General features: G+C 45.1%; 1 protein-coding gene across 1 annotated transcript in view; it reads right to left on the bottom strand.

Moving 5' to 3' along the window:
* CWF19L2 (CWF19 like cell cycle control factor 2) overlaps window positions 1-16,999 on the bottom strand; it is an 860,723-nt gene that overhangs the window by 489,270 nt on the left and 354,454 nt on the right. The window contains exon 9 of the mRNA XM_069202341.1: window positions 14,678-14,774. Coding sequence (XP_069058442.1) covers window positions 14,678-14,774 — 97 coding nt within the window. The remainder of the gene's footprint in view (window positions 1-14,677; window positions 14,775-16,999) is intronic.

The raw sequence follows: 16,999 nt of genomic DNA, 5'->3' as shown, positions 1-16,999 counted from the left end.
TAGTATCCTGGATTAAAAGAGTGCAGTTAGCAGATTGTGGTGATACGCATGGCTGTGGGTTAATGGTTATGTTGCTAACTCGTAGTTTGAGTTGCTGTGGGTGGTGGCATCAATGGTTGTGAGTGACTATGGTTTGGATGGCTATGAATGAGTGGCAGAGAATGGATGAGATTGTTGGAGTGGTCAGCATTAGTCAAGTACTGGGGCGGATTAGAGGCAGTTGGAGAGGTGGTGTAGTTGAGTCATGATGTGGGTGACTGTGATTCCTTTAGCTTTCATTCATTCATTTTGGCGACCTTCCTTGCATTTACCACTCGTTATATGTATATCCACAGCTCCAACAAGCTGATTCTGAGAATTACCATCGCCATGAACCACCAGAAAGGGTAGCTTAGGCTAGGAGAAGGTACGCACAACTCTCTGGTAAGGGCAAAATCAATCCTCTATATATTACTTCCAATTTATTGGGCTTTGAGCAATCCCTTTCTCACATCGAGGACAAACCAGAGGAAATCATGAGGAGAAAGGCCAGACAGATCTTGGGACCCTGCACAGAGAGGCAAGAAACTAACATTTCACATCCTAATACTCTATTTCAGGAATGGGACTAAGAAAAATAATTAAACAGCTATTTTTAATAGTTATTAAAATCCAATTCAATAGTTACATCTGATTTTTAACAAACATTAAGGAAAAGTAATTGTCAGAAAGTTACATTTTCCCAGCGCTCATTCCTGGAGGCTTATATAAATTCTATTAAGGACACGGAGGCGAGGATTATGCTTTCTTTTCTTTGATTTATTAAACAGCAGCCATGTAAAAAAACACCAATAAAGAATCCATAAATCACATGAACACTTGGGATAACGTTCATCACAGTTCAACCAAGCAGGATGTATGTATAACTGTCTCTTTGAACATGTTTGTTTATTACCTATACTGTTGTAAAGCGCTCTGGTACCCTTGGGTCTTGCCAGCGCTATAGAAAATTATCACCTCCATGTTCTTAACAGAATTGAAACGTTCCATTACAAAAGCTAGGAAATTTTATATTCTATATCATGACAAGGATTATGCTAGTTCCAAGCTGATCCACCACGAAGGATGCCATGCTATGAAGCGACAAAGTAAAAGCTCTTGAAGACAGTCTGATTACCAATTCGCTGCATTCATATAATCCTCTAAATGAGGTCCCAAGAAAAAAGCTTTAGAGACCATATCCCCACTGGTGGAGATGGCCTTAACATCTGTGTGTCAATGCCACCTTTTTGCAAGGCCCACTTAACACACGTAGCAATGGTAGAGGGAAAACCCACTTTGTGTGGTTTTGTGAGGGCAATCAGTGTAGGGGGGAAGGGGAGCTCTTCGGTCATGGATTCATAATACATCTCACATACATAATACATCTTAGGAGAATCTGAAAAAAGTAAAAAAGTGGGATAATAGATAATCTTGGAATTGGTTTTCATTTGTCTTGAAACATAGAAGGTAACGTCATCCAGAGTAAAAAGTTCTTCTGTGATGTCTCGAGCCCAGACATTGGAGACTCGTCTACATGATACCAAGCACAGGACGGATGCCAATTTAGCTGACAGCTGCTTCCAAGAAAGGTATGTGTTACTTGGCCAAGAGAGAAACAGATTAAGAAGTTCATTCGTTTCCCAAAGGACCGAATATCAAGGCTCGGGGGAGTATAAAGCCAAACTCCCCCTAGGTGTTTCCAATTTAATGGATGTTCTCCCACCAGATGCCCATTTATCAGCAGATGTCCTGCTGAAATTGCCAAACGAAAGGTATTGCTCTTTCTGTAAGCCATGCCATCTGAAGCTAAGGAGGCAAGGAAATTCAGGACGTAGACAATGGTGGTCCCCACAGGATCTGAGTGTCATTGACAACACCACCCATCCACCTGAACCAAGCTGATCGATAGCTTTTAACTGTGTTAACTGCAAACGCCTTAGAGAGAAGGTCTGCCGCCTGTTGTGAAACTCCTATTACATGCAACTACCCCCAGTATTCCTCTATGCCATGAGCTGGGAACAAGGCTAGATGGATTGGAGAATCACAGGAAAGTTCCATCAGAACTAGAAACCACATCTGAGAACTCCAAAGGGGGATGACCACCACTACTTCCACCCACTTCACAGAACCTGGGTCAATAGCCACATTATTACTTAGAAGGGTGATTTCGGGTGTAATATTTTTCTGTCTCCGAACATTTTTGGAATGTACCTTTTGCCTTAGCCGAAGGATCCAGCCTCCAGCTGAAGTGTTTTTCAGCTTAAGCTCCAGTCTAGACGTGAAAAAGACTACTGAAAAAGGGCCCCATCAGGAGTTCAACACCCGAAAAACAGAGAGGTCCAGTTTCCAAAGACTGAGATCCCTCAGATATCGGGACTGCCAGTCTGCAATTCCATTGCCCGACCCCAGAAGATGTTTTGCTGTGACTGAGATCTGGTCCTCCAGGCAATATTCCCAGAAACGTCTGGCCACTTCCGAAATGGGGTTGGAGTGTGTCCCCCAAAGATGGTCGAGGGATATGACTGCCACCACATTGTCCATCTTGAGGAGGACATTGTATTGTATTCAATCCTTTGTCCAACACTTGACCGCGAATGAGCAGACCATCAACTTCAAACAATTGATGTGAGCAGAACTCTCTTCTTCTGACCATTTCACACTAGTGGAGAACTCCCTACAATGTGGCCCCCAGCCTACTCCACTGGCATTTGAATCGATCATCAAAGGCCATTCCACGCCCTAATGTGAGCTAGCCACCACTTAATTTACCCTTTTCATTGTCTGAAAGAGGGACACATTGCAAATACGATAGACCCTTCTTTAGATGGGAGATTTTGAGAAGTTGGAGAGCTCAGAAATGTAAGGGATTGTAAAAGATGGCTTAGATAGAACAGGAGAGAAGCCCAACCACCCTTGCAATCTGACAAAGGGATGTGACCTGTTTGGCTACGTTGCGAGTCAATTTGTGTCTGATCTTGGCCACCTTTCTGGAGGGAAGGCTCAGGGTAGCCTGAACGGAGTCCATGACAAAACCTAGGACTGCATCAGGGATAAGACCAACTTCTTCTCATTTATGAGGAAACCCAGTGACTGTATCTTTATTCATCAGCAGGAGATTGTCCAGGTAGATGATCAGACAGACACCTCTGGCCCTGAGGTGCACCACCACTGGTCGAAGGATTTTCGTGAGCACGACAGGCCGAAAGGGAGAGCTGTGAACTCATAGGTGACCTGGAGCCACTGTAATTAGAGGAAGCATCGGTGAGGTGGGAATATTGGGACTGTAAGGTAATTGTCTTTTAGGTCTAGGCTTGACAACCAGTCATTAGGAAGAAGACGATCGCAGAGATGAATGCCCTCCATTTTGAAGTGGCTTTATTTTAGCCATTCGTTGAATCATTTGAGGTTGATAACCAGGCGTTTACCACCATCACGTTTGTCCACCACAAAAAGGTTGAGGGGGAAACTGTGGGGATGTCTGGACAAAGGCCCCTTTGGACAGGAGTTACTGAACCTCAGCATCAACTAAAGAGCATTCCTCTTCGGAGAAGGGAAGCAGTGGTGGAGCCGTAGAACTCTATCTGGAACGCCTGAGTGGTCTGCCAGAACCAAGCATCTTATGTCAGAGATTTCCAGTTGTGAGCAAACTGTGCCAATCTGTCCCCCAGTTTTAAGCTTGAAATAGGGATCCACTCATCATGAAAGGTTCTTTGCTGATATCCGCCTCTAGGTCCTCCTCGGGAGCCCCAGTGTCTATGGTATCAATGGGTGGGCTAGAACCCACTGAACCTAACTTGGTCCTGGTATTGTCCTTGTCTAAAGGCTAGGCCCCAGGAAGAAGCCTGTTGCTGCCCATGGCAGGGCGAGTGCCCCCTACGACAGCTTGAGCATGTCTGAGTCTGGGTTCAGTGCAGAGTAATCGCCATCAAACAGTTTGGTGTCTGACTGGAAGTGGAGGGGCTTATCTGGTTCCAGATCTCTGTTGGAAGCCGGAGAGTCATCAACATCTGGCAAATGGGGAACGGAAGGGTGGGCTTAGGTCCAGAATCTGGGGAGGGGATCTGAAGGTACCTGCTGGCTCAAGGGAGGTATGGTCCAAGAATGCACGCTTGAGGCAAGCACAGGTGTCTAAATCTATGCCGGCATGTTTCCTGGTTGAGGATTGAGGCATCTTGGGTACGTCCAAAGGCTTTGGGGGTGAGGGAAGCTCCCTAGGCTCTGCCCTTGGGTCGAGTAGTTTAAGGCACTGAGCTGCCAAGTTTAATAGCGTTTGCTCAAGTGGTGCCATGGCAGAGACTGCCCTGTGAATGGAGGCATCCATGGCGTTGCAGAAATTTTCATCAATGGGGAAGTATGTGTTTGACTCCTTCTCCTCCGTGTAGGAGTCATGCATTTCCTGCATCTTAGAGGCAAGAATATGGGTTGGGCAAAGCCAAAATTGAGGGGGTCCTTGATGGCACCAGTATGTAGAGGGACACGACTGCCCTTTATTTTACAGGGTTAAACAATAAGTACATGTAGTATCAAGGCCCAGGACCAGTGTGCAATATATCTCTGAGGCCTAGGTATGGTGTCTCTTGGAGTCCATGAAGGGCAGTTGTTTTAATGTCAAGCACTTCCACGCGATATCACACATGAGGTCAGAGACCTCCAATACCAACCCCCAACTTGGGGCGTAAGGCGAGTAATCACCCGAGGACAGAGACCTCCAATACAGACTCCCAACCGGGGTGTGGAGGGTGCACATGCATGAAGAAATAACAATGCAAATAGCTTGTCTGCGGGCGAATACAGACCCCTGCATGGGGCGTTTTACTCCAGGTCGTGGGGTAAACAAGCCGAGGCTAGCCGCAAACACCTCTCTGATTGCTATCATGTTACAAGCAAGCCATTAGAACCTATCATCAGAACATCAAGGCAGCTCAAACTACCTATTATAGCAGGAAAATAGAGAACCCCTCCAATTCCCAAAAGGAAATATTTCAGATTTTCAAAGAGCTCACTATTATTCCTATGCCGGCTTCTCCTATAGAAGCTTCCGTTATACATAGTAACTCTCTTAGCAGCTCACTTTCAGGACAAGGTTACGAAGATATATACTGGCTTTTCATTGCCCTCCCCCCAGAAGCCATCTGATAAGACGGTAGTGAACCCCCCCCGGCTGGGCCCTCACTAACTATGTTTTTACCGCTCACAGATGTGCAGACTCTTAAATTACTTACTTCTATTAAATCTGGCTCCCCTTTGGATCCTGCCCCTCTGGTAAAAGCCGCAGAAATCATTATTTCTCCTTTGACTAGAATACTTAATAACTCCCTTATTTCGGGCTCACTCCCTCAATCTCTTAAACGCGCCATAGTAAAGCCCCTTCTTAAAAAGCCCAAGCTCGATCCCTCTGTCCTGGACAACTACAGACCCATTGCTCTTCTCCCCATCTTAGCTAAGATATTGGAGAAACATGTAAATATGCAATTGATGAGCTATCTCTGGAGTAATACGCTTCTCCACCCCACTCAAATGGGCTTTAGAGCACAACACAGCACTGAGTCTGCGCTTCTAACAGTGACTGAGTCTGCCCGTCAATTATTAGACATGGGTGGACATGCCGCCATCATTCTTCTTGATCTTAGCGCAGCCTTTGAAACGGTGGACCACCTTCTTCTCTCCGACAAACTTTCCAAGGCAGGCGTAGGAGGCATAGCGCTCTCCTGGCTTTCATCCTTTCTCACAGGAAGAACTTTCCAAGTTCTGGACCGTTCCTTCCTTTCGGATATCGTCCCCCTAACTTGTGGAGTCCCTCAGGGTTCCTCTTTAAGTCCTACTCTTTTTAATGTCTATTTATCCTCCTTGGCCAAAGTAGTCACTCCCCACAACCTTTCATTGGTCACCTACGCCGATGATACTCAACTAGTGGTTTCCCTTTCTAGCTCTGGGAATTCTCCCTCCGTCAACCTAGCTGGCTGTATGAGGGACATTGGCGACTGGATGAGTCAATCCAAACTTAAATTTAACGATGGCAAATCTGAGGTACTCATTTTAGGTAACGGCTCTCCTGCTCCCCCTTTAACATGTTACTCAGAGGCCTTTACCAGTCTGCCTCCTCCTAAAGGTCAGGTAACAAGCCTTGGTTTTGTACTGGATTCCCGCTTTACGATGGAACCACAAGTTAAGAAAATTTCCTCGGTCTGTTTTGGCTTCATTAGATCTCTCAGGAAGATTCTCAATCTTCTTCCCATCTCATCTAGAAGAATCTTGGTCCAGGCACTGGTTCTTTCCAGACTGGATTATGGGAATTCTCTTTATCTTAGTTCCCCGGAATATGTATTAAGGAAACTGCAGATTGTACAAAACACGGCAGCTAGGCTCCTTATGAACTGTCCTAGACATCTATCTGCCAAGCCGGCTCTTGCAGCACTCCATTGGCTGCCGATTAAACAGCGTATACATTTTAAATCCATGTGCATCACCCATAGAGCCCTACACAACAAAGGTCCATACTTCCTCAGAAAATGTATTTCCATCTACGCCCCTTCGCGACACTTGAGATCTTCTTCCACCCGACAGATTCATATACCCCGCGTCAACAGATCATGGGGAGGAAACTCCTTCAGTATTAAGGCTGCTCGTCTTTGGAATGCCCTACCTCTTGAGCTTCGCCATGAATCCTCTGAATCTCTTTTTAGGAAGAAGCTGAAAACCATTCTCTTTAGTCGTTAACCTGTCCTCCTGCCTGTCTTATAATCCCTCCTGTACCTTTAGCGCTGGGATGCCCTAGGGTATCTACGCGCTCTATAAATGCATAAAACTAAACTAAACTAAACTAAATTTGTCCTTCCGCAGGAATACATACAGAGGGCGAAAGTCTAACAAGGGATGGAGTAGTGTGTCTTTTTTCAGCACCAAGAAGTAGGAATAACAAGTACAAACAAACTCTGGTGCCTGCAATCCTTCTATGGCTCTTATGGCATGGTAGAGCAGACACACCAAGGTAGTGTGCTATGGTCCTGCTATTTTTAAAGCATTCCAGGGCACAGTTTGCTATATCACCAAAAAGCCGGGATGCATCAAATAGCATATTCATGAGACTGTCCTGGATGTTACCTGAAATGTCAGTGGACCGCATCCTGACATGTCAGTGAAGGGCCACACTGGTGACTATGCCTCTAACAAGAGTCTGTATATCTTCCTCAGGGACAAAAGGCAACACCAGGGCCCCTGAGTGCCACAAGGCATAAGTGCAGCGGCATAAAAGGCAGCTGGCATTCACAGAGCGAAGGGACAAACTTGTAGATGAGAAAATCCTTTTTCCAAAAGTCTATATTCTCTTCAATTCCCTGCCATGGGAGTATATACGGAAAATAATTCAGTTTGTCCTTTGTGGCTGAAGCCTGTACCACACGGGTCGCAGGAATGGGTTGCTGGATGAGGAAGCCCATGTCACCCCGGGCAGGGCAGGGGCACCTGGCGACCTACCAACTGGCAGGGGGCCCTGAATAGGATTTAGTCCAGGTCTCCAAAAGTGCGTCTGTAGGAGCCTTTCTGAAGGGAAGTAGGGGCTCAGAACTTGTTCGGCCAAAGTGAAGCATTGCCATTACGACATCGGTCTTAACATCCTCAGTAGGAAGTTATAGGTCAAAGTCCTTTACCACCTTTCACACAACCATCAAAAAGGAGACACTTTCCTCTGGGGCAGGGCTCAGAGGCAAAATCAATCCAGGATGTGGGGGAAGTATCCAGACCATTGGCATTCTGGAGATCTTCACACCAATTGTCATTGTGCTTGATCTGGGCAAACTAGTCCCCAGCATCGTAATTCCATTATCCGAATCCGTGCAAACAACGTGTGTAACACCTGAGCCCTTCCAATGAGCAAGGACACTGTATTGTTATTATGGGGTAGTGGGTAGGCTAGGGCTCAAATAGAGAATGGTGTGGCCTCGGTCGACGTCAGAGCTGTCTTGGTGTTGAACAGCACTATGGGTTGGCCGTTGTCATCTTGTGTTGATGATATCCTTTGTTGCGGTGTTGGATGTGGCGGCAGAGAGGGATCTAGTATCAAAGGCGGTACGGAAACCAGAGGGTCCAATGCAGACCTGCGGCCGGAGGCCCAGTTGGGAGTCCTCTCAGCTTTGTGAGGCCCGATTACTCTGATTGGCTGCAGTATTGCCGACCACCTCAGAAATTTAGGTTGCCTAAAGGCAAGGGTCGGAATCGGCTCCAAAAAGGGACAGCATCGGGAGTGAAAAAAAGAGGCACAAGTATGCCCTCATTCCTCAGGTGATCTCGAGTGGTGGGAAGGAGCAGAGTCCCGCTTGGACGTTTTGGCTTTCTTCTTTGACTTACCCAACTTAACTGGATGTCCCCTTGAGCCTCAACCAGTCATGACATGGAGTATTAAATTGCTTTGCGACAAACAGCTTTACTTCCTGATCCTGGACAGCCCTGGGGTGCATCAATGCGCAGTCACAGCAGGCTTGGGTGTCATGGTTCGACCACAGGGAAACCAAATAAGGGTCTGTCACAGACGTTCTCTACAAGGTTTAAACGCTGTAGATTTTGGGAGTGACATGTTCCCTTGCTAATGTCTAAAAATACAGTCTCAAAAGACACAAGGGGTGGTTCCAGATCTGCATCTATAGAGGCAGACAGAAAGGATCTAAGGTCAGCATGCATGGGTGGTGACAATACAGGGCCTACAGCATCACTTATTGAGCGGAGCGCTACAGGCACGGAGCGCACTGCGCCACCTGCCAGAGCGCATTGGCACTGCTTGAGAGTCTGATGCCTGCAGGAATGTTCAAAAGGTGATGAATCTGCAGTTAAAAGTCAACAAGAGGTATTTCCTACAACTGCCCAGCTGATCAGTGGCAACTGGACCAGGCTGAACCCTGCTATATAGCCTCTGCCTTATATCCTGTGAATCTTTAAGGGTCTCCCCTGAGGTACTGGGATGCTTTGGAAGTGCACTAATGTGGTGGATTGGGACTTAAATGACTCAATTCAGAAGGTAAAATCATTGACCAAGACAAACCCAGTTGATGTAGCCAACCTAGGCTACATCAATGTCAGCCTCAAATTGGGGCTTGGTCCCAGTCTAATGCAACCTGTCAATACCATTTGCACTTTGTGTTTCTTGGCACTAATCTTACTTCAAAATTTAAATAAAGATCTTATCTCCGGTTCCCCTTACTGGACTTGGTGTCATTTCCTTTATTACATTTTACTCTATATTTTCAAATTCATCATTTTGCATTTTGAGTTTATTACTGTCTTGGAACTGCATAAGTTCTTAGCACATTGACCTATGTTAAGCCTGAATGCTCTGTACCATGGGTACTCGAGGAAGGAGGAGGGTGGAGCTTGGTGAGCTCAGGCTAATTTAGTCACTTTAAGGGTTCATCTTGACAAGGGCCCTTCTTTGTGGCCATGATTTGCTGTGCCTCCAGTCTGCATCACTGTATGTTGGATTACTGTATTATTAATTGCGGTGGGTGACTACCCACCTCAATGAACAATCACAACCCTTGTCAGGGAAAACCCTTTAAGTGACTAACTCACTCTGAGCTCACCAAGCCCCATCCCCTCCTTCCCCAGGTACCCATGGCACAGAGAAGACAGGCTTAATGTGGGGCAATGTGCAAAGTATTTATGCAGATCCAAAACAATAATAAAGTCAAAATGCAAAAAAACAACGAATTTTAAAAAGCAGAGTAAAGTTAACACTTCTCTTTTTACTATTTTGCATTTTTATTACTTTGCATAGCCAAAAACGTACGTTACCAAAATGCAATTGGATTGTACATCAGCAGAGCAACAGAAAACCTTGTAACTGGAAAAAGAAGTTTCTACAGAGAAGGGGGCGTAGCGCAAATAGTGCAAACCAAAGGATGGCTGAAGGACGCACACCTTTACAGACCGCAATTGCACGGGGAGGGAGACAAAAGGGCCATTTTCTGGCTTGGCCTTTAAAATCAAAAATATTCCGACATATTCTCTGTTTGAGTGAATGAACAGGAGGACATGTCATAACGATAAATAGTGTTGCACACATTTTGCACAGGTTTATAAACAGGATGGTTTAATAGGTATGCCCGAGTAGTATGATTATTAAAGAGATTGGAACTATAAAAAATGACAATGGAGCAGAATGAAATAGTGATAACTCCAATCACAAAGGCAGAACTAATAAATCCATTTCATAAGGTACCAAAAGTCGGGCACAACCTGTGGTGATGGCCCCATGGTGCTTTTTGCCTAAAATATGCTGACATAAAAAAGCGCATACCAGTACTCTTTGATAAATTACTGGAGATATTCAGAGTTGAGGGAAGTCCTCTTTCTACTGATCCCAAAACAGACAGAGATGCTGCTGGTGCATAGCTCAATCAATAAGTAGCACAGACACAGAAATCTGAGTGAAATATTTCCAAATGTGCTAACTAGTATCACAGGAAACATAGGGCCTTATGTAGAAAGAATGGATGCAGTAAAAGTGATTGAAATGTGCGCAATGACTTTTACTGAAGGCATTGGTATTTTGCGAACTGAGGCATGCACTAATAGTTCGGGTGGCAAAATACTTAATAGTACTGGGTCGCAATTCAGTCTACCTCATGAATATTAATGAGGTATGTTGCAAATTGCAACACACTACAATTAGTTGCCATCACAGTGATAACCTGCAGACAACCCTGTCTGTGTTTGTTTTTAAATATTTTTTTTCTTTAAATATAACCCATTCTTCTTTAAGGACAGCCAGACACGTAAAAAAGAAAAGAAAAAAAACTTCACAAGCAGTAAGCACTGTCTCCATGGACTACTGCCTGCTGCTAAAAATGTTTTTTGTCAAAATTCACAAAATGGAAGGGGACACCTACAGAGACCTTTGTGATTGTGAATGGGTTACCACCTTCTTTGAGGTGTCAGTAACTTAGCAATGGTTTGTGACCGCAAAGACACAACTCACGGATACACAAATCACTGATACAAACTTTAAGAAATTGGAAGGGACGCCTTAAACACGCCCCTTCCAATTTGCGATTCAGTATGTACTCGGAAACCTACTTTGTGATTCAGTAATGCATTACTGAATCACAATGAAAGTTTTGTACATACAGAGCCATGATTTTTGCAGTCTTAAATGCTTTGATTTTGCAAACTGAAGGGTCTGCAACCACAAAATAGTTTAGTTCATAAGGCCCGTTGTGCAACTTTATAATAGGAAGAAGCAAGTTGATCAATCTGAGAAACCGGACGTCATCAGCAGGCTCTTATTTGCTGATGGGAAATGGACGCTGGGAATTCTCGAGCTTGAATGATCTTCTGACACTGCAATCTAGGAGTATCTGCGTTCAAGTACACTTGGCTTTGGACTATAATTCATGGACTAAGTATGGTTATTCTATACTGTGTCAACTGCCAGAAAAAGGACAGGCAGGTGGTTTTAGATAGATGAACCCTAGAAAGAGACCCCTGTCACTATTGTTTTTGCCCTGGCAATGGAGACCTTGGGATACAAGAAGAGGACTAGTATGTGTGAGTGGGGAATCTCTATTGGAGATACAAAGCATGTGATTTCCATGTTCCTTGGTGATACCATCATATAACTGACAGAGCCAGAAATGTCTGTGCCTCAACTACTACCAGAGCAGGGTCGCTTGTTGGGATCTCTGGCTTTCTTGTGAACTTGGATACCTTCAAGGTGATTCTACTGAGCAAATTGTGCATGACTGATAGAGTTTCAGATCTAGGTATGCAGTGGAAACATACAAGTTTCTGCTATCTAGGAATACAACTGACCCGATGTAAGAATGAGAAATACACACTTAACATGGGAGGATTAAAGCATTCAATTGACTTCTGGAATACGCTACCACTGTTGGTAATGGCAAGCTCACTGTTGAAGATAGTCTTTCTGTCAAGCTGCTTGTATGTAATGCCTGGTTCAAGGTGCCCTCTGTCACAAAAGAAGTTTAGAGAACTACTGGTTTTTCCTTTCCCCCTGTGCCTGTATTGAATGGTGATTTAGGGGAGCAACCCCTTAGGCAAGGGTCGCTCCCCTGTGGGCAATATTGGATCAGTTTTTTCAGACGATCTGACCCCAACCCCTTTTTCCGTGGGGGTTTCGAAACCGACTATGCCCCAGGGATTTATGCAATTTCCTTGCCCAAGGGGTTGCTGCCCTGGGGGCAATATATTTTTCTATGTTTCGGCCCTGGGAGGGGTGGGAGCCTGGGTGGGGGTGGAATCAAAACCCACCAGGAGTCAGGGATCTGTGTGTCTGTGTTTTTTGTTTGCTGGGGGTGGCCCCTTGAGCAAGGGTCGCTCCCCAAAGGGGGCACAGAACTGTTGGCCATTTCTGCCCGCCTTGGGGGCACAGAACTGTTGGCCATTTCTGCCCCCCTTGGGGGCAGATCGGCCTTTTATTTTTAGGCCCATCAGACTCCAAGGGGGTCAGAAGCCACAAAGACACCAGGGACTTTTTTAGTTTGTTTTTTGTGGGGGGCCAACCCCTTGGGCAAGGGTCGCTCCCCAAAGGGGCACACAACTGTTGGCCATTTGTGCCCCCCTTGGGGACAGGTCGGCCTTTTTTTTTTAGGCCCATCTGCCTCCAAGGTGGACAGAATACACTATGGTGCATGGATTGTTTTTGTTTTTTGTGTGGGGGGCAGCCCCTCGGGCAAGGGTTGCCCCTCCAAAGAGGGCACATGACTGTTGCCCAAAGGATTCTGAATAAGAAAATGTTGGGGGAATCCACGCAAGCCACACCTCCCTGGACTCCACCGGGTGTCTAGTTTTCAAAACTGTCTGGGCTTGGTAGGTTTCCCGAGATGACTGCCAAGCCCAGGACCAAAAACGCAGGTGCCCCCTTACAAAAACAGGTAGTTTTGTAATAAATCATTTTGTTGTGTCCTTGTTGTGTTTTGGACCCTTACGTGTCACGGGCACTAGGCCTACCCACACAAGTGAGGTACCATTTTTATCAAGAGACTTACAGGAATGCTGGCCGGAAGGAAGTTTGTGGCTCCCCTAGACTTCAGAAATATCCATCACCAAAATGTGAGGAAAAAGTGTTTTTTTGACACATTTTTAGGTTTGTAAAGGATTCTGGGTAACAAATCCTGGTGAGAGCCCCACAAGGCACCCCATCCTAGATTACCCTCTAGTTCTCAAAAATGGACAGGGTTGCTAGGTTTCCCTAGGTGCCACTGAGCTTCAGGCCAAATTCGATAGCTAGGCACTTTCCAAAAAACACGTCAGAATTTAATGTAAAAATCTGATGTGTCCATGTTGCGTTTTGTGGCGTTTCCTCTCACGGGAATTAGGCCTCCCTACACAAGTTAGGTGCCATTTTTATCGGGAGATTTGGGGGAACACAGAATAGAAGTGTTATTGCCCCTTGTCTTTCTCTACATGTTTTCCTTCCAAATGTAAGACAGTGTGTAAGAAAGAAGTCTATTTGTGAAAATGCCCTGTAATTCACATACTAGTATGGGGACCACCAAATTCAGAGATGTGGAAATAACCACTGCTTCTCAACACCTTATCTTGTGCCCATTTTGGAAATACAAAGGTTTCCTTTATACCCATGTTTCACTCTTTATGTTTTACCAAATGAATTGTTCCATACCCGGTATACAATGAAAACCCATTGCAAGGTGCAGCCCATTTATTGGCTCTGGATACCTAGGGTTTTTGATTAACCTACAAGCCCTATATATCCCCACAACCAGAAGAGTCCAGCAGACGTAAATGCATATTGCTTTCAAAAATCTGCCATAGGTGGAAAAAAGTTAGAGAAGAAATTACAGTTTTTTTCAACTCAATTTCAATATTTTTTATTTCAGCTGTTACGTTCTGTAGGAAAACCTTGAGGGATCTACACAAATGACCCCTTGTTAAATTCAGAATTTTGTCTACTTTTCAGAAATGTTTAGATGTCCGGATACATCATTGGTTTCACACCTATTTCTGTCACTAACTGGAAGGAGACTGAAAGCACAAAAATAGTAAAAATGGGCTATGTCCCATTAAATGCCAAACTTGTATTGAAAAATGTGGTTTTCTGATTTAAGTCTGCCTGTTCCTGAAAGCTGGGAAGACGGTGATTTTACCACCTCAAACCCTTTGTTGATGCCTTTGTTGGGGGGAAAAAACACATGCTTTCTTCTGTAGCACTTTTTTCCCATTTCCCCCCCCAAAACACAAAGTTTAGCTTTTGGCTAATTTCTTGGTCTCTTCCCACAAACACTGGGTATCTTTATAATCCCCAGGATGTTAAAAAAAGAGGGCACATATCTGGCGTGTATACCTTATGTGGACAAAAAGTGATGAGGGTCTAAGCGCAAACTACCCCAAATAGTCAAAAAAAATAAAAGGCTCAGCACAGGAGGGGGAAAAGGTCTGGCAGCGAAGGGATTAAGAGACTGCTTCTTAGTTGATAACATGCATTCCTACTCCACTGGCTAACAAATCTGGGTTAAACAGTATTATTAAATGTTCTCAATAATGCTACTTACTCATGTATTTAGCTGAAATATATGAAAAAATACATTAACATTTTCCGCTTGTCAGCTATGTTGAAACCAATATGAACTAACTGCAAATGCTAAGGCATGACCGGTGACTGAATTAGTGCGATTTTTAGGAGCCTTACCATATTTCCCATCAGCTCTGCCTTGACAAGCTTGGCTCCCAATTTGTTCATCTCCTCTTCGCTGAGGACATGAATGGACTCTGCTTCTGACTCATGTCTGCGTAAAGCCCAAAACAAATGAAGAAAAAGCAAAACAAAAAGTACAGATGTCAGTTAAGTCAAAAGTTTATGGAAAAAAAGCCATACTCACAATTCAACAATTAAAAATCATTATGGTATCAGAATGAGCGTATGCATAATTACAGTCCACAACGAGAAACCGTTTAGGTATTCTGGACTTTAATGAGTGATGTGCATGGAAGAAAATTTCAACAGCAACCATACTACAAACTTTGAATGTGTATGCCTCAATATCCAGCACTAGCGCAAGATGCATATACATTAGCAATGATGACAGAATAATGTGCCCCGTTGAAGCATACTTGTTGGGACAAAAAAATCCACTTCATGGTAATGGATGTGTAACTGTGCCCTGAGTGCCCAACTGTACTGTCGTTTGGATCCCTAAAGCTGATTTTTGCTGTCACAGGCAAACACGAACCATGAGGTTGTGCCATGACATAGGCTTGTCTCACGGACTGCGGTCCCAGAGGGGCACCCAAAGTACTACCCTCATATGTGGTGGAAGGCTACCACCTTCACTAAAAGTTAAGCAGCACAAGCGCAGTGGTGGTAGCATACTATGTAGTGATTAGTAGGAGTGAACAGATCCTTTTTAGGGTTGAGCCTGCAAGTGCATGCGCGAGCGCATGAGTCTCGGCTGCAAGGCGCTGTTGTATTCAGTAGAGGGCTTGGAGCCCACCTGTCACTCACCATTTGTTGGTTTGCGTGCCACTCTTCTTTACAGCCTTGTAATTCATCAAGGCACGCCCGACATTACTTCTGTTTCTCTGTGTGGCACAGGGATCAAGCACTAACTAATGAAACTTAATTAGTGCCCGTCAGCAGGTCCCAACATGATCGAGGTACTATTTGTTGTTTTTAACTTCAAGTGCCCGCAAACAGAAGGCTTGTGACTGGCAAAAACGTGCCCAGCAGGCACAAAATTGCAAAGTATTTTTTTTTTTAAAGCTAACTTTATTTCATATAGTTGTCTTTTCTCAGCTTCTTCTCATGTTTTCTGTTTTTTTTTGCTCGTGGGCGCTGTGACCAAAAGTTGACAACTTGTTCGAAATATGCAAGATCTATTGCATTGCAAATGTTTGTTAATTTGTGCCGTGGGAGTGAGGTCTACAGACTCACTCACCTTTTAAAGTTTCACTCCTGTGTGCTTAACTCACCCCTTAACCTACAACGGTTGGATATGAAGTACTGCATGTGCAAGACTGGTGACTTTGGGCTGGATGTATGTGTGCCTGGAAAGACTGCAATACATGGATAGGGCAGCACTGTGAAGAACATGCCTGGTGAGCGCATGTACTGTGTGTAAATGTACCTGCACGAAGTGCAGTCCATGAAAGATGTAGTGCTGTGCAGCATGCACATGGTGATTATGTCTTGTGGGTGTGGTGGCACAATAAAGAAAAGCTACTGTGCAGCACACACAAGGGGAATGTGTGTGCTGAGTGAATGTGTGTCTGTGGTAGCATAATACATGGAGGAAACTGTGCTGGACAGTATGTGTGCTGCACTGAGTGCTAGTGTGCCAGTAATGAGACATTGCATGGAGGATCTACGGTTCCATTTTGGGAGACCCAGGCCTGCATAGTAAAGACATGAGGGGGTAGAGGAAATGGACTATAAGAAGGGAAATTTGAGAGCCCCAAAATGATCATCTGTCAAGTAGCCAGATGGGCTGAGTAAGGAGGGCAAGCTTTTGCTTCACTAGGACTGGGGACCAACGTCTGCTAGTCTCCCTGCTGGGTGAGGACACATCACCCAGATAAAGTAAGACCACCTGCCGTGCAGCCTGGAGTACCAGCCCCTGCATGCTTGCCAAAGCCAATGTGCCATATGTCCTGTCAAGTAGACTCCCAGTCCAAGGAAACCGCTGCTGCACTGATCGGGTCGCTGCCTGTGTGCAGAACTGAGTCAGCGACCCCTGTATGCCAGGAGAGGGCCACTGTGAAGATAGCCATGGAAAAGATTGCTATGCAGTAAATGCCTGTGCTGCAGTGGCCCCACTGTGCAAGGAGGGGCCACCATGGAAAAGACTGCATGGGGGAGAACAGTCGAAGCCTACATAACACTGGAGAGGCAATTTTGTATGCCATGAGGGGGTGCCATGGTTAAGACTGCCATCTGTTAAGGGCCAAAGCCTCGTGTGGCAGCTGTGCGACAAACCTGTATGAAAGGATGGGCTGCCGAGAGTACTTGTGCCAT

This window comes from Pleurodeles waltl, chromosome 8 (assembly GCF_031143425.1).
Source record: "Pleurodeles waltl isolate 20211129_DDA chromosome 8, aPleWal1.hap1.20221129, whole genome shotgun sequence".
Classification (NCBI taxonomy): Eukaryota; Metazoa; Chordata; class Amphibia; order Caudata; family Salamandridae; genus Pleurodeles; species Pleurodeles waltl.
The sequence above is the reverse complement of the archived record's forward strand: the minus strand, read 5'-3'. Positions and strand labels throughout refer to the sequence as shown.